This window comes from Psammomys obesus, unplaced genomic scaffold, assembly GCF_907164565.1.
Source record: "Psammomys obesus unplaced genomic scaffold, mPsaObe1.curated_primary_1811, whole genome shotgun sequence".
Classification (NCBI taxonomy): domain Eukaryota; kingdom Metazoa; phylum Chordata; class Mammalia; order Rodentia; family Muridae; genus Psammomys; species Psammomys obesus.
Window position 1 is genome coordinate 29,709,588 of NW_026593286.1, and position 17,939 is coordinate 29,727,526.

Here is a 17,939-nt window from a genome sequence, read left to right on the forward strand (position 1 = left end):
TTGGGGTTTGTTGTTGTTGTTGTTTTTCTTTTTTTGTAACTAGTTACGTATTCCAGAAGCTGTTACATATATTGTCACCTGTCACCTCAGGCTTCAGAGGAGGGCAGTCTGTGGAATATTTCAGAGCAGGTGTTTGGGGCAGGATGGAGATGGATAGGAACATTTTAATGGTGGTGGGGGGGGGGGGGGGGGGGGGGGGGAGTGAAGGAGTACTGTCCTTCCTACACACTGGCAAAACTAAACTTACAGTGGCTTCTCTGGAGCAAATGGTGTATGCCTTTACTCCAAGAGAATCGTGGGATGAGTTTATCCTTTAATTTTCATTTCATTGTTTTTTGTTTTGTTTTTGTTTTTTGTTTTTTTAAGAATTATCTTCTAGGGAAGAAGGAAACAGCTGAGATGGCAGACAGAAACAAAGAAGTGCTGTTAGAGGTATGACTCTCCTCCCCTTCCTCACACAGTTTAAGATTGAAACGTTGAACATATTTGGAGGTCAGTACTCTGTGTATACCTGCTGAGCCCGACAGGCCTCTGGTAAGGTTTCTGCCAAGCAATATGCTAGTGCTTTAGAAGGAGAAATAGCCTTTTAGGGGTTGCCAGGTAGGATGAAGAGAAACGTGACTGCTGGTTATACCATCCTTTCCAGAGGGCAGGAGACGGCCCTGTCAGTAGGGCTTGCTGAGCAAGCATGAGGACCTGGCATGGGGCACGTCATAGCCCCTGCCATCTACCTAAAAGCTAGGCAGGGGAGTGTGCATCTGTAATCCTAGCAGACCCCTGGAACAAACTAGCTAGCCAGCCTAGCCACTGAGCTCTAGGTCCAGTGAGAGACCACGCCTCAGAAAACAAGCTGAAAGGCAGCTAAGGAAGACACCCGCCATCAGCCTCTGGCCTCCGCACGCCACAAACACACAGAGAAAAGAAAGGGAATTGGGTAGTGCTCCATGCAACTCAGTTGAGCTCCTAGGGAAATACTCTTTATTAGTCAGGACAGACATTTTGTATGCTGTGGCCTGTGTTGTGTATGCACATGAGCATGCGCCATCACACGTCCATATCTGCAGACACAGGGCTCCAGGAGAGGGTCAGGTTCTTCTCTCCCTCTCCCGTCTTCCCTGCTTCCCCGTGAACTGCAAGCGTTTCAGCAAGGCTGGCTCCCAGCAGGCACGTGCAGCCATCAGCTTTTTACAGGTGATGGGGTTCAAACTGTGAGGTTCATGCTTGCACAGCAGACACTCTTACCTACTGAGCCATTCCCCAGCCCCATGACTCACATTTTATTACCAAACACTTGCATGATTCTAAAGGAAATTCATACTGTGTTTAGAATAGAAGGTTCTTTCAGAAAGCTAGTGTGGTTTTAATACAAAACCGTTTTGCTTTGCTTACTGTTACGCATTTCATAGGAGTAAATAATTAATTTTTTGAAAATACAAGGATCATTAATCTTCCCAAATGATTATTTTTAAGGAATGTTTTTGTGGAAGTTCTGTAACTGTCCCAGAAATTGAAGGAGTCCTTTGGTTGAAAGACGATGGCAAGAAGTCCTGGAAAAAGCGTTATTTTCTATTGCGAGCCTCTGGCATCTACTATGTCCCTAAAGGAAAAGCAAAGGTCTGTCCCTTCTCTTTACTTCTGCACTCCCACATTATGCTAGCTGCTTTTCCTTCATAGTAAAAATGCTATTTTACCTCTGTCCAACACAAAGAAGATGGTTTCATTTTTTTAAATCTGCTGTAAAGAAGAGGAAGCTAAAAACTGTTTCTTCTGATCATTAGTTGGGTTCATCCCAATTATCTATCTTTTTTTTTTTTTTTTTTTTTCTGTTTAGATTTGCTGTTGTTTAGAAGGAATCTTGTTCGTGTAGTTTAGGCTGACCTCTAACTCACCAGGTAGCTTAGGATGACCTTGAACTCTTGATCCTCTTGACTCTCCCCTCTTCTACTTCACAAGTGCTGGGCTACAGGTATGCATCACCACATCCCGCTAAGCATAGTCTTGATATTTGGGGTGGGTAGAGGTCTTGCCAGAGTTGTGTGTATTTCATTTTGGAAGAATGGGTTTTTAGGATAACGACGACTTCAGTGTTGTATAATGAGTTTTTGCTGAGTTATTTGTGCTTATTTTGGGTTCAGAGCTATTCTAAGCATAGTCTCATCCTAGTCTTAGAAACTATGTAAGTTATTGTCTCTAGCTGCTGATGTGACTCCGAGTTGAGAATCTTGTGTTTGAGGTGCACGTGATAGCGATCCAGATACTTGGTAGATTCTTGTTCTTTGCTAAAATCGCTGCTGTTCTCTGCTACCTATTGTGTATCTATTATACATATATACTGTGTCTTTATACAGTACCAACATGTCTAAACAAATCAGTATTCATTAGGAATGGTAAGATGACAAAGTGGACTGCTTTTCTGGTTACATTGTAGACTGAGGAAAAATCTTACTTTCTGCCTAATAAAGCCTTGATTCTCAACTAAAACCCCTTAGCTGGTTTGATACTTACTGATTTGCACTGCCATGTTAATCTTGGGGTATTCTTTCTCAGGTGTCTCGGGATCTGGTGTGCTTTCTCCAGCTGGACCATGTGAATGTATACTATGGACAGGACTATAGGAACAAATACAAAGCACCCACAGACTGCTGTATGGCATTAAAGGTAACATAGCTCAGGGAACTGTAATCCGTATCAGGTACTGAAGACACTGGGGTCTTCACCAAGTATACTGTGTCTTTGGAAAAGGATAGGAGGACTGGGGTATCTCAGCCATTAAAGCATTTTAGCCCAATCCTGAGCTCCAGGGAGAACAACATAAAGTTTGGCCTGGCAGCTCACACCAAAAACCCTTGCACTTGGGAAGAAGAGACAGGATCCAGAGTTTGAAGCCAGACCCTGTCTTGAAAAAAAACATTTATGTGAGGCACATTTTTTGTTGTTTTCCTGAACTTTATTAGTAGACGCCTCAGAAGGCACTGTTCCCAAATTCAAAGTTCACCTGCTTTCATCTGGTCCAGAAATAGCTGTGTCTCTACCCTCCCCCTAAATTCCAGCCACAATGGTCTGTATCTATGCTGTTGGTAGGAACTTTTCTTCTCTCAGTCAGGTTTAAGTTTCTTACACTAATTGTGGCCGTACAGTAGAGAAGAGTGGGCATTTTTTATTTAGTGTTTTTAGTGATTTAAATTAGTGTTTATAAAGACAGCCTACAAAGAATCAGGAAGAATTACTGAAAGGGTTATGCTTTTTGGCTCCATCTTCGTGACCCTCAGTACCGCATAGGTCTACGTGTTTGTGTCGTGCTTTTTCTGCGAGAACTGTCATTTGGATTTAGGGAGCAGCATTTGTTTAGGATTTGGGGTAGGATTTTGATTTCTTTGTTGAGATGGGTTTATTATAATAACCGTCATTCACTCAATGAACTGTCTTACATGACACCAATGCCCCATCGAGGTTAGTTACAGAAGCAGGTTGGCTTGGTTTTTTAACTTGGCTTAAATTTTTTTTTCTTGTTCTCTCTTTTTTTTTTTTTTTTTTTTTTGAGCCTTTGTACATAGCCCAAGCTGGCTTCACACCTGGGCCCTCGTGCCTCAGCCTTCATAGTGCTGGGCTTACAGGTGTGTGTCAGCATGCCCTACAATAGCCAATAATTTTTAGAAGTTAATACAAAGTAACCTCAGCCAGTGGTTTGCAAAATAAAGTCCAAAGTCCCTTGGAAAACCCAAAGATCATAATGCCAACATTAGGTTTGTAATACTGAGAGATCACTGCCTTTCACACCTCATTCAGTATAGTATAGTGGAGTTTTCTCGAAGGTCCCATAATATTTTTGCCATCTTGGCTATTGAGAGGGATCTGGGAAGAGTTGTATTCTTCTATTTTAATTTTTTTCTCTCATTTTAATTTCTAATAAAGTAAATATTGCAGGGACATGACAAGCAGACTTCAACATTATACTCCTACAGAGTATTCCCGCAGCAGCCAGGTGTGGCCACAGACTTCTGTCCTGGGCGCTGTGCGCCTGCTGTAGTTGTTTACCACGAGGAAGGAACAGCCCCCTTGCAGCTTCCAAACCATCATTTCCTGGGCAGACATTCTTCCATTTTTCAGTCTTACAGCCTGAGAATTCTACTGACCTAATCTTGGTAGAGTTTTTCTTTGATATGTAAAAGAAATATTTGAGAACTTCCAAGACAGAAAGATTTACATGGACATCCTGACCTAAAATTTAACATGATACTGTACTTTTTTGTATGCATTGCATAATTGCACTTTATGGTAGTAGGAGAAGTCTGCACTGTTTTGCCATCTCTAAGACTGTAACATACAGGGTATGTTTAAGTCAGTTCCCTAGGAGACTTAGTTGGATTCTGCCTTTAATCTCACAGCACCCACAGATTCAAAAGAAGTCTCAGTATATCAAGTACCTTTGCTGTGATGATGTAAGGACTCTGCATCAGTGGGTCAACGGAATCCGAATCGCAAAGGTACGTTTCCTTTTCCTTTGATGCTGAAATAATGAAGTGGTTAGTGGGGTGCTGTGGGTTCTTGATGGTGAGTCTGCTTGTTCCGTGCTCATCATTCTGCTAGTGTCTAGTTTCCTCAGGCCTAAGTTCATGCCTTTTTTGGTGGCTGGGAACTGTGTTAGTTGTTAATGTCTGTGGAAAGGTACTGCTTATATGGCATCAAAGTGAGTCTTTCTACTTTGTAGGGTGCATTATGATTCTTATGTAAGAAAGTTTAGCCTAAGCAAAATGAGTTATTCTGTTATCTGCAGATCTCTCCAACCCCCAAATAAAATTCTAAATGAAGTTATGGTTATTTTTCAAGTATATTTGGAGCACTGTCCCTAAATAGTGCTAAGACTATCTAGCCTTAGATCTCTTGAATTTGGAATGATAAAACTTTTATTTGTTACAAAATCATTAAAATCGGTAGTTGGCTTCCTGCTGACTTACAACAGAGGAAAATTAGTATGAACATAACTAAGGACTATTTAGAACATTGCGGGTATTAATAAAAACTAGTACTCAGAAATGTTCCCTTCCCCATGTGCTTCCATATACAAGCTCAGGGCTAGATGTCACCATTTGTTCCCTTTTGCTTAGTATGGGAAGCAGCTCTACACAAATTACCAAGAAGCCTTGAAGAGGACAGAGTCAGCCTATGACTGGACCTCTCTATCCAGCTCTAGCATTAAATCCGGATCCAGTTCTTCCAGCATCCCAGGTGGGTCAGCATAGCACACTGCGCAGCTCTCCTCCAGTGTGACGGCCTTACCACGAGGGTTAGCAGGGCAGCGCCGCCATGCCTTACTTTCCAGGCTGCAGGAGTGGGTCCTTTCCTTCTCAGTGCAGGGCTACTGTGAAGGGTTTGAATGCACTGCTAACGCAGGGTTACATCTTACATTTATGAGAGTTTATTTTAAAACACATACTCTTAAGACATACGACATAAAATCTACCTGGAGATGTGCTCACACTCCATCAGGACACTACAGTCCTACTACACAGCTTTCCTGACATTTCAGTGCAATGGAAACACTTCCAGCTAGTTCAGAATTACAGGTAAGGAAGCCATTTAAGCTGTCACACTTTCCAGTATCCACAGGAAATCAGTGACACTCAAAGGAACTTCTAGATTTCCTCACCTTTTAAATAAGTGTGCTGTATGCATATCAGTTAAGTGCTTCTTTCAAAATCTCCCCTGAGTGATAATCCATGTCATGGTTTAACGACTTAAACTTGTGTGAAAAAAAATACATCTATATATTAACCTGTATGGATGTAATGTAAATAGCCCATGTAAGCACATATTTCTGGTTCTGTCCGTGGAAAGGCTTAGAAGTGATACTCTAGTATTGAGACCCACAGCCCAGTCATCAGAAGAAGGAACCAGTGATCTTGGACAAATGGCTGACTCCAAGGCTGTGACAGAGAATACACAAGATGAGCCTTAAGCAGAAATACTCAAAAATAGGAAAATGGTTTATCAGAGGGACACAGACACAGCTTGAAAGAGTGTCAGTGCCCAAAGCTGGAATAATGTTGAACAAAAGAAATAGACCAGGTGGTGTGGTTACATGCCTTTAACCCCAGCACTCAGGAGACAGAGCCAGGTGGATCTCCAGGTTTGAGGCCAGTCTAGGCTACATAGTGAGCTCGAGAACAGCCAGGACTACACAGAGAAACCATTTCAAACAAGACACACAAAACCCAACCAACCAAAACATCCCTCCAACAACAACAAAAAAATATGTACTATGTAGTATAAAACTATAACCAAGTTATAAGATACATCAGTGCGAACCCATACTAGTAGAAACAAATAAGTAAACAAACCTTCCCTACAAAATATTTTTTAAAAATTTAAATACATTTTAATTAAAATAAAAAACATCACCTTCTGTCCCTTCCCCAATTCCTTCTACACCTCCCCCAACTCTCAAATTGATAGCTTCTAGAAAATTATTTATTTATTATTATGTGTCTCCATGAGTTCCGTGTGCATGTACATGGAGGCCTGGGAGGGCCCTGACCCCTGCACAGACATCACAGCTCACGGCTGTGCGCTGGGGCAGAGCCCTGCAAGAACAGCGCATCCTCTCAAGCGGCACTGACATCTCTCTCCAGCCCCACAGAGTACTTCTAAATGACTTCCGTACACATTCGCCCGTCTCAAAGGGCTCGCAGAGTGAGTTACTTTAGAGGAGCAGGGTTGAGAAAGCAGTGATGTCTGTCACGGTGCAGAAACCAGGGGAGCAGCATGTAGCCACATAACTGGCGGCATGAACAGTGAGCCACAGTGGTTGCAGGCCCCTTAACACAGTGTGATGAGACTCAGCCAGTAGGCTTTTTTGTTGATGGTGATGGCTCTTACTTGTTCATAGTCGGTTTTTATCTAGGACAGGTTTCCAGGGCCCTAATGACTTGTGCCAGTCTCTCATGGTGATCTATTAAAAAAATTCAAGAATCAATTTTTGACTAACCCTAAGAGATAAGGTGTTTTTTTAGTAGAATATACTCACTGAATTTACAGTGACATGAGTAACTCTACATGGCGTTTAACCTTAACATTGAAAATGTGCATTTATCATATAATCGAAATGATATCTGATCAATTGTTCTAATACTTTAAACAGAGTCTCAGTCAAATCACTCTAACCAGTCTGACAGTGGGGTTTCTGACACCCTGCCAACAGGACACATCCGCTCCCAAAGCACCGTGAGCTCCATCTTCTCTGAAGCCTGGAAGCGAGGCACTCAGTTGGAAGAGTCCAGCAAGGTAACACACTAGTTTTAATTTGCATAGAAAAATCTGTGGTCGTCCAGTGTTTTTTTAGCTTGTGCTTTTCTTCTTTCATTAGAGTCTCATTTGGCACTATTTCAGTCTTCTTTCTTAGATTTTTAATCTTCTTAATTACAATAGGGAAACCATTTTAGAGTTGTCTGTAGTGCCTAGTGCCCTAAGATCTTAGTTTTTAGTGGCAGTAGACTCTTTAGTCAGAGGCGAATCTTTAAACTGTAACAACCTCCCTCTTGCTTTCAACTGGAACCAGTTTGATGCAGCAACACCATGTAGTGCCATTGCCCTGAAGTCCCAGAGAAGCATCTTACAACTCGTTAATTTTAATTAAATTTAACTTAATTAATTCAGATTCATTCCTTATCTGTCAGTCTTGAGGCATGTCTCTAGGCATCAATAAATTTTCTCAAACTTTCTTAAAATTTTGAATCCCTGAATCTTGCATAATATTCAGTAACACTGAAGAATGATTATCATTATTGCAGGCAATAATGTTTTATATATATGTTGAGAATTTCAAACACAGTATACAGTATATTTTGATCATATTCATATTCCCCCGCTCCTCCCCATCCACTTCACCTCCCAGTTTCGTGTCCTTTTTTTTCTTTCAATAATCCACTGAGTCCAGTTTGTGGTGCTGATCCACAGAGGGGGCTGTCCACTGGAATAGGGTCTCCTTCCAGAAGCCACACCGTTAGACAGCTGGCTCTGCACCTTCCAGAAGCCATCAACTGCTCCTTAGTGAAGGGTGGGGCTCGTGAATCCCCTCCCACTCCACACACTGCCTGGCTTGCTTTGTGTGGCATCACAGTTACGCTCACCAATACAATGCTTCTGTCGTGTTCTGAAGACACTATTTCACCTGGGTCCTCTCCAATTAAAATTTTTTCTTCTTCCCCTTTCATAATCATCCCTGAACCTTGAGGAGAGGAGGTATAATATATATATATATATGTCCCATTAGCTGAGCACACCAGTCACTCATTCTCTAAAGTTAATCTGTTGTGAGATTCTGCACTAACCACTGTCTGCTGCACAAAGGAACTTCACTGCTAAGACCCCACAGGTGTTTTTAGTACAGTTGAAGACATGATAGTCTATCAGATAGGCTTGGAACTCCTGTAGGAAAAGCTGTGTCCTGGCTGTAGTTCCCACTCAGGTGAGGAAGGCCATGTGCATCATTGAGGAACCAGTGGTGCCTCTGCCAAGACTATTTTGCTTTTTACACAGTCATCATTTTGACTTTTTTGTTCTTTTGGTCTGAGTCATAAATATAAGCACATTCACAAATGAGAATAAAAAGGGAAATTTAAATTTGTCCTTAAAACAAATATTACATCATTTTTATAATGTGGTTGATTAACTGGGATGAGGGTACAAGGAGCTGTCAATAGTTGGTTTTAGGCCGGTGGTGCACGCCTTTAGTACCAGCACTCCAGAGGCAGGCAGATCTCTGTGACTTCAAGCTCAGCCTGGTCCACAGAGTGAGTTCAAGGACAGCCAGGACTACACAGAGAAACCCTGTCTTGAACAACAAACAAAAATGATTGGTTTCAATGACCTAAATTCTTTAAACACAGTTAAACTCCATTATCAAAAACTTTTATGAATTCTCTCTTCCACCCTAGAATCTTTTTCCCCAAGTACTGGGGATTGAACCTAGGACCTTGCACATGCCAGGCAAACACTCTGCCACAGACTGCGTCCTAGTCTTTTTTGTTTTGAGACAGTCCATCACACTTAGTTTTCCTGGCCTGCCCTCAACACGTGTTCCTCCTGTTGTAGCCTTCAAAATAGGGCTGTGTCACCAGTTGGTTCCTTGTAAACTAACACTCCAAGCATATCCTAGAGACATTTGTCTAGGTCGTTTGAAATGTTGGAGGAAAATCTTTGCCTGGCTAGCTGCAGCCCAGTGGTAGAACAGCACTTGTGTAGCATGCACAGACTCCAGGTTGGATTTCCCACCACTGACAAACCAAAACAAACCCTACCTACAGATCATTAACGTGGGAACGAACCATGTGCATTTTAAACGATAAAGCTGCCTATTCACCACATGTAAATTCAAGGAAAACAAAGACCCAAATGCTATGTGATTAAGAAGCAAAGTCTGTCATTGTCGCTTCAGAAAGAGAATGAACCCTGCTCTGCAGTAATGCCAGCTTGTCTGAGTCTTGATCCTTCTGTGTTTCTTCTGTTACCTCAGTCTCAGGTGCCACAGGAGAAGGCCAGCACAGCTAAGGTCTGCATCCCTGAAGCAGCCAAGACAGGGTCAAGTTAAGGTCAGGGGTTGTTCTCTGAAAACACATTAACCTGAGTGACTCCTATAACCACAGCTTACAAACTAATGCTTTATTGTAATGTATAATCATAGAGAAACATGCGACCATCCTGTAAGCATTAGAATTGAGCTCTGTGAATGAACACTCCAGTTCGCTAACTCAAGTATCCTCAGTGCCATAACTGAAAACAGATAAGCTACCTCATTTCTTCAGTTGTTCAAAGAGCCGAAGAGGTGTTCCCAAGGTTACTAAGTCAAAAGTCCTTCTTGTCCTTATTTCAGAAGTCCTTGGGCCACAAATCATCCATGGCAACCAGGTGTAGTCACTTCAGCACTGCCAAAGTACTACCCAGATAGAGGGTGGACAGCTTACCAGCAGACCCTCAGCTCCTGCCTCCTGACAGTTTCCTTCAGCCTTACAGAGCTCTTACTTTCTTCTGGCTTTTTCTGTGTGGTGGTTTATCTTTTGCTCTAATGTTCACGAAGCATTCCTTTGTGTGTTTTCCAGTAAAGCAAATGTAAAAAGTGCTCCCCCTTACCTGCATTGCTCGGATTCTATGCATGTTGGATGCAAGGGTTACACATGAACACGAGTGTGTGTGTCAAGCTCATTCATTCCTGTGTGACTGTGCACGCCTGCTGAGCATTCTCATTTTCTGACGTGTCAGTTTACAAGACTCAAATAGCCGTCTCCACCGGCCTCCCAACCCAAGGATGCGTCCACTTGATGTGGATGTGCTCACGGACCAAAGGTGAACTACAAGCCCACAGGGCCTAGGCAGAGTTTGTAAGTCAGCCAAGGTCAGAAATCACACCCGTCACCACCCAAATGGCTCTGCAGGAACTTGTTCCCAGATTGTTACGCAGTGCAGCTGGTAAAAGAATATTGCAGGGTGAAACAGTATTTTGTGTCCTTCTTACCCAGGAAATCAGATTCTAACCTTCCTGACCTTGTCTACCTTTACAATCGCCAGTGCTGCACCCTCTTCATGCATGTCCTAAATTCCTTGCTTTTTAGTTTCATGGAGTCAAAGCTTACCTCTGTAACTTTTTTGTTGTGTTTTTCTCCCTCCCACTTCCCTTTTTATACTCCTTTTAGGCCAGAATGGAATCTATGAACCGCTCCTACACTTCACTTATGCCCCCTCTGTCCCCTCAAACTAAGGTTATCACCCCCTACACTGCCTCACAGCCCTCACCCCCCTTACCTCCTCCTCCACCCCCTCCGCCTCCTCCCCCGCCTCCCCCGCCCCCACCCCCTCCTCCTCTGCCCAGCCAGTCTGCACCTTCCGCAGGCTCAGCAGCCACTATGTTTGTCAAGTACAGCACAATCACCAGGCTGCAGAACGCAGCTCAGCATTCAGGGCCCCTGTTCAAGTCTCCACCACCAGCGACACAGCCTCTACCTTTGACTTCACAGTCCCTCAAGGCTCAAATTGTGGTGCCCCCTAATGGAGTTATTCCTCCACCCCCGCCACCTCCACCACCGCCAACCCCTGGTTCGGCCATGGCCCAGTTAAAGCCAGTGCCATGTGCCCCATCGCTGCCACAGTTCAGCCCCCAACCTCCTCCCCTGAAGATTCATCAGGTTCAGCATGCTCCTCAGGTGGCCCCTCCCACGCCCCCACCAGCTCCTCCCATCCCTGCAGCTGTCCCTCCTCAAGCACCCCCTAAGCCTCTGGTGACCATTCCTCCTTCAGCCAGCACCAAGACTGTGCCAATAGTGGCTCAAGCTGTACCACCTACCCCTGCACCTCCAGTGCCCCCCACAAAGAAACAGCCAGCTTTCCCTGGTTCTCACATTCCACCCTCCCCCCCCATCCAGCCTGCCCCATGTCCCCCACCGACACTACCCAAGCAGCAAAGCTTTGGGGTGAAGCCACCCCCCTCTCCGTTGTCCCCTGTGCCCTCAGTTGTGAAGCAGATAGCCAGTCAGTTTCCACCCCCTCCTACTCCTCCTCCTGTGGACTCTCAGCCCCTAAAGCCCCTCCCAGCAAGTGTCACCCCACAGTCCCCTCCTGCAGTAAAAGCAAAACCCAAATGGCAGCCCAGCTCAATCCCTGTCCCTTCTCCGGATTTCCCTCCTCCCCCTCCTGAAAGCAGCCTGGTGTTTCCTCCCCCACCTCCCCCAGCCCCAGCCCCAGCCCCAGCCCCAGCCGTGGCTTCACCTATCCCTGACAAAGGAGGATCTCCAGGCAGAAAGCCAAGTAAGATGTCCAGCCCTGGGGGGAAGAAACCGCCCCCAACCCCGCAGCGCAACTCCAGCATGAAGTCTGGGAGTTGTGCAGAACACCCTGAGCCCAAGCGACCCTCGGTAGACAGTCTAGTCAGTAAGTTCGCACCTCCAGCAGAATCAGGGTCTCCCAGCAAGGAGACCCCCCTGCCTCCCGCAGCACCCCCCAAGCCCGGGAAACTGCACCTTTCTGGAGTCCACCTTCCTGGAATCCACCAGCAAGGGAATGTACCGACAAAACCCTCTGTCCTGAGTGGGCGTGGAAAGGACTCCATAGCGGAATTTCCATCTCCTCCATCCGATTCTGACTTTCCACCCCCTCCACCCGAAATAGAGCTTCCTCTGCCTCCCATCGAGATTCCAGCCGTGTTCTCGGGGAACACCTCCCCCAAAGTGGCAGTTGTTAATCCCCAGCCACAGCTATGGTCTAAAACATCAGTAAAGAAGGCCCCTCCACCCACCCGGCCCAAACGCAATGACAGCACCCGCCTCACTCAAGCTGACATCTCTGAGCAGCCAACGATGACCACAGTTGTGCCACAAGTGCCCACCTCTCCCAAATCCAGCCTTAGTGTCCAGCCTGGATTCTTAGCCGATCTCAACAGGACCCTACAGCGCAAGTCTATCACCCGGCATGGCTCCCTCTCCTCCTCACGCATGTCCAGAGCAGAACCCACAGCCACCATGGACGACATGGCACTACCTCCCCCACCACCGGAACTGCTGTCTGACCAGCAGAAGGCTGGCTTTGGAGGTAGTCATATTTCAGGCTATGCAACATTGCGAAGAGGACCCCCGCCTGCTCCCCCTAAGAGAGACCAGAGCACTAAGCTTTCAAGAGACTGGTAGCCACAAGACTGATGCTCATGCTGTCCATAATCAGTTCTACAATCAGTTCATCTGACCATCTGTGAGCCCAGGTGTTCAGGGCCTCCCGATATGTTATTCAGGTAGTGTCCAGCTGTGTGTGTGTGTGTGTGTGTGTGTGTGTGTGTGTGTGTGTGTGTATGTGCTGCGTGGCTGTACACGCATGTACACAGATATACAGATTGTGTATATGTATACATCTGTGAATGTGTATATAGAGAGAACGGATTCTATTTATTCCTTTTCCTCCTAATCAGAATATGGGGTTTTGTATATTGGGTAGGAGGAGACACAGGAGGGGATATGTTGTCTCTTATAATTTGTCTATCGTATGGGCCGGACCAAAAACTAGAAGGTATTTCGTAAGTGTCTGTCCACGTGCCACCTATTTGTGCATGTGTTTTAGAAAAAACAGATGGACAGTCTCAGAAGGTATCATCAGAAGGTTTGGTATATCTACCTATAGGGCTTTGTTCTTTATTTTTCCTAGTTTTTCCTAGTTGGCTGAATTTAGAACTGCTTGACTGACACTTAAATACTACATGTAAAGGGGCACTTTAAATCAGGAAATTTAATGCATTACAGAACAGATAAACAGTGCAGGAAAGGGACCTCCTCAAGACACTGTTTGTGTTGTACACAGGAATGTTGGGGCTGTTCTAGGAGGCAGTAGAGCTGCCATGACCCTAGCCACCTCTTGAGATGTCTTCACGGGTAAGCTTTGTTTACAACACAAGGAGTATTTAATGCTATGATCCTGGCTACTTGCAGTACTGTCTTGCGAAGCTCCATAAACTTGGCTTCATGATTCTTGCTTTATTGTGAGAATGTCCTGTACACACTATAATGTAGTGTCCAGTTACCTTCATGTATAGTGTGCATTAACAGACATTTGAGTCCATGACTAGTCCAAATATGAAATATACACCCTGTGCCCAGTGTGGTACGTCATTACAAAAACAAAGTCACCTTCTGCACCGCCTTCACAACTTGTTCTCTGGGGGAGAAGAGTTAAAAAGAACAGAACTGGCCCTGTGCAGGAGTCATTCATAACACTGCGGTGCAAAGACCCCATTGGGATGGGATTATCGTGAACAAAAGAAGTTTTCATAATTTCATTCATAGCTACTGGAGCTACTAAGAGCTTTGCTGTTTACAGCGCAAGTGTAGAGATGTGACAGGCGCCCAGGTGTTGTGATGGAGCAGTCACAGACCAGTTACAGTGACTTTGGCGTGTGCATGCACAGCTGGGCAAAGCTTGGGAGCCTTGCTCTGATGACACTATTACGCTTCATACTATTCTTCTGTGTGCTTTTGTTACTTTTCCTTGGTACATGAGAAGTGTGTGCTTATCAACTTGCAGTGAAAGGTTGATGGGAATAAAATGCAATCTTAGAGCTACTTTTAAGAGAATAAAAACTGGCCACCCCACCGATTACAAATGAACACATCTTGTAAACAGAGTCTGTGCCTCTTCTAAAGATAATCAGTGCCAAATACAGAAATCTTTTGGTCCTGTTCCTCATGGCGAAAGTAACTCCAGTGACTGGGTCAAGAAGGTAAACTATTGGAGAAGACGGGCTTTGCATTTGTGCCATGTTTACTAGAGCACTCTCCAAAAAGGAAATGCATCGGAAAGATGTGTAAGTGGCACCTCCGTCACCCTGCAGCCCCCGTGCAGGGCGGCCCTGCAGCCGGGAAGGAGGAGCCGACTGCATAAGTCACTGTGCTTTTTAAAAGCCCAACTTAGGGACAGGTTTTGACTCTTTCAAGTTGCTCACCGAGCGAGTGTTTGTGCTTGCAGTTCTTATGAAGTGACTGTTAACGTACCTGCACTGTTAGTTGCAACACGCACAACAAACCTAGTTAAGCCGAGTAGTTGCGAGGCCCCTGAGACTGAGAGGAGTGCTTCCCCGCGCGCCTCAACCTGCGGCTCTGCTCACGCTCCGGACAGACCAGGAGTGTGGATCCAGTTGTCCCAGGATTGACCTGCAGGGTTCTGATTTCTTTTGTTTTCCTTTTTAAATTAAAGTAGGTAGACAGTCCTCCAATCTACATTGAGTCCTAAATCAACAGCTTTCTTTTTTTTCCGTGTGGATGTCATGGGAATTCTTAAGCCATCCTGAGCCATAGCTTCTGGTTTTTTGGGAGAGCAGACGTTTGAAAACTTGTAATGCCCAGACACTGAAGGGTAGTCACTGTCCATCTCTAACTCCAGGCGTGCAGTTTCTTAGCTATTAAAAAAAAGACATTCCAGCTTTTCTACCTGCCTAGTGTGTATGAAGGTTTGCTTGAGATATATAGCTCTTTTCCTTTCTCTGATGTGTTCTTGGAGAAGATGACACTGGTTCTGTGCCTTTTTTAACTGTCCTCTGCCTGGCAGCTCCAGCTTACATGGCTTTTCAGGCCAGTAAAAGGCACCTGGAGGCCTCTCAGACACGGACTAGGGAACAGGGTCCAGGACCTTCTCCTGAGGGCAGGATAAACAGAATTGGTGACTAGCCAGCCTGTTGACACCCTTAGTTTTTACTATCTAGGTCATGTCAAGAGTGTCTTAGTGTTTAAGGTTTGGCACCAACTCTGAAGGGCAGCAGACTATTCTCAGTTAATAAAATTACCTAACTCCGGTTCACAGGTGTTTATACAGACAGTATTCTGCATTAATCACACCAGCTTGGCTTTTACTCCCAAAAGATTTAAATACATTCTCTCTTTAGTGGCTATAATTCTCATTTGAAGAGGGAAAAAAATTCGTTTTTGTTTTTCAGATGTTCACTTAACTATATAACTAGATTTTTTTTTCAATGTCTAAACTTTTTAACATGGGAAAGATGGCTGGATCTTATCTTATTTTCATCAGATAATTAAAAGTAATAACAATGACAGTGGGTTTTTTTTTTTTTTTTAAGTCCTCCAAAATCAAGGTGCTCCTACCCACTGAAGGCATATCTTGCAAAGGGCTGAGAACTGTTTTGGATTCCCTCTCTGTGTTACTTGATATTATAAATACTCCTGAGTATGTCTAAAAAGTTACAACTGAGAGGTCACAGTAATTCTAACAGGGTACCAATGTCAAGGTTCAGAGCAACAGGAATCCAGGTTTCAGACGTCGAACAATGTGCTACTCAAATAAAATCAATATATGCTATGTAATTTTATGTTACAAACACAAGAAAGTAAAACACCCATTAGCCATTTCCATGTGTCTTGAGAACCAGCATCATAACTGATGTAATCCCAGATTTTACTCCGGTTTAGACCAATTAAACCACTGGCCCTGTGTGGTTGTGTTTTGATAAAAATAGGTATAATTCTTTTTGTTATACATTAAGAGAATGGCTTTCTTTTTTTAAAAATTCTGTTTTGTAACTTCATTTTTTAAGCTTCCACTTTACATTATCTGTAACACGTAACCTCTCTCAAAGTTTACCCAAAGGTAAATACAAGAATAAAACTGAATAACCCACCATTTTTTACCATGGCCCTTTTAAAATCCAGTGAAAACATGTTATACCTTAAGAACTCTAGCTATATCAAAAATTACACGTGCTCAGTGCCCTTAGGGGGAAGAACGCTTATGTGTACAATGTGTGTAGGGCAGGGGCTCCTTCTGGGTTTGCTCTGAAGTAACCTATGTTAGAACGCTATCTGCTGTAACCCCCAGTGCCTTGTACTCTTTAGAAGAATAGCATTTAAAAACAACAAAAACCACCAAGTAAATGTTGAGGTGCTAAGGAAAGAGAAGCAAGGTAAGTACTTTTGAAGTTTGGACAGAAATGGAGGGAAACAATGACCCTCCAAGAGTTTTCATCCACCTAAATGGAATCTGGCTGTTTCCTACCAAAGATGTTGAGAAGTGGCAGTCCACAGTGAGCCCTACTTAAGATCTGGCCAAACCGGGAGCATGTTGTTCATGGGCTAGGAATTTTAAGCAAGTGATCGTTAAAGCATCAATTTCTTAGGAAGTAAGACATGGCTGCAGCATGTAGGGATACATTTTAAAAGCTGTCCATTCATTAAATTTGTTACAACTTAATACTAAAACTGCCATTTTTCAAAATTCCACCTCCTGATTTTTCCTGTATTTGTAAATAGTCCCTCCTAGAAAATAAGCATTAACTGGAATGTTTTAAATGTCTTTGCTTAGTTTTAATATCAGCCACTAGTGAACGATTCTTCCAGAGTTGCATAAGGTAAAATGTAATTAGCTTGTGCTAAGTGTTGTAAAAATTCTGTTTGCTGTTTTCAAAGAGAACTGCACACTATCTTTAACTGGGGGTGTCCTCTCTCCGTTTCTTTTAAAATAAAATAAAATGGAGCCAAGGCTCACCTAACTTCTAGCTGTGGGAACTTTGTCATAAATAGATATAATGTAGAAATATACTTTTTTAAAGCATGATGGTAACAAAAATGTACCTGAAAGAGGACATGATTCAGAGGATTATGCACAGCTTGATAAAGATGAAGTTGTTTTCTTTCAGCCTGTTGCTATTATTTTCTTCTGCATAAGTGTACCCATTTCATTATGTGCCTTGCTCCCTGATTGTGCAAAGCTATATATATATAAAAATATATACACACACACAAATATATATGAGAGAGATATATTCATTCAGTACTACTGATGATGTTTTTGTTCTACTGCTGGATTAAGTTATTTTTCTGAGTTACACTTGCCACCTGTCATGAACTATTGTAATGGCTTAGGACAGTAGTCATATAGCCAGAGTAAATTTGTTTTTCCAGTTATATATTTTATGTCATCTAGCCCAATCCTTAATAAAAAGAAAATTACATAGATTCCATTTAAATACAAGGATTCCGCGTGTTTTGGTTGAGTACTATTAAAACCCTGGTTTTGTAGGGCTGGAGAGATGGCTCAACTGTTAAGAATGCTTTCTGCTCTTCCAGAGGACCAGAGTTCAGTTCCCAGCACCCGCGTCGGGCAACTCAAAACCACCTGTAGCGACAGCTCCAAAGGATCCACTGTCTCTTCTGGCCTCCAGAGGCATCTGAACACATAAATAAAGCACATTCTTTAAAGAACCTGGTTTTAAGGCCTGTTGTGTCAGGGTATTCTCAGCAGGTTAGGAGTTGGAGGTGAGTTGACTATAGCTGGGTGTGTCCTGCTGGCTTATACCAGCAGACTGAAGATCTTTAAATATTACTAACTTGAATGGCAAGGGACCAGTAAGTAAAGGTGTTTGCCTGCCTGACAACCCAAGCTCAGTCAGCATGTGTAAAAAAATGCAA

At 43.7% G+C, this 17,939-nt stretch overlaps 1 protein-coding gene across 11 annotated transcripts in view; it reads left to right on the top strand.

The window, feature by feature from the left end:
* The window catches only part of Raph1 (Ras association (RalGDS/AF-6) and pleckstrin homology domains 1), a 74,461-nt gene extending 56,729 nt beyond the window's left edge, over window positions 1-17,732 (top strand). For 5 of the 11 annotated variants that reach the window (XM_055617160.1, XM_055617159.1, XM_055617162.1 and 2 more), the window contains 7 exons: window positions 367-432; window positions 1,471-1,614; window positions 2,548-2,658; window positions 4,386-4,484; window positions 5,106-5,226; window positions 7,139-7,281; window positions 10,686-17,486. In XM_055617160.1, coding sequence (XP_055473135.1) covers window positions 367-432; window positions 1,471-1,614; window positions 2,548-2,658; window positions 4,386-4,484; window positions 5,106-5,226; window positions 7,139-7,281; window positions 10,686-12,668 — 2,667 coding nt within the window. In that variant the 3' untranslated portion in view covers window positions 12,669-17,486. The other 6 variants (XR_008721235.1, XR_008721236.1, XM_055617161.1 and 3 more) reach the window with 6 other exon arrangements.
* The last annotated feature ends 207 nt before the right edge of the window (window positions 17,733-17,939 follow it).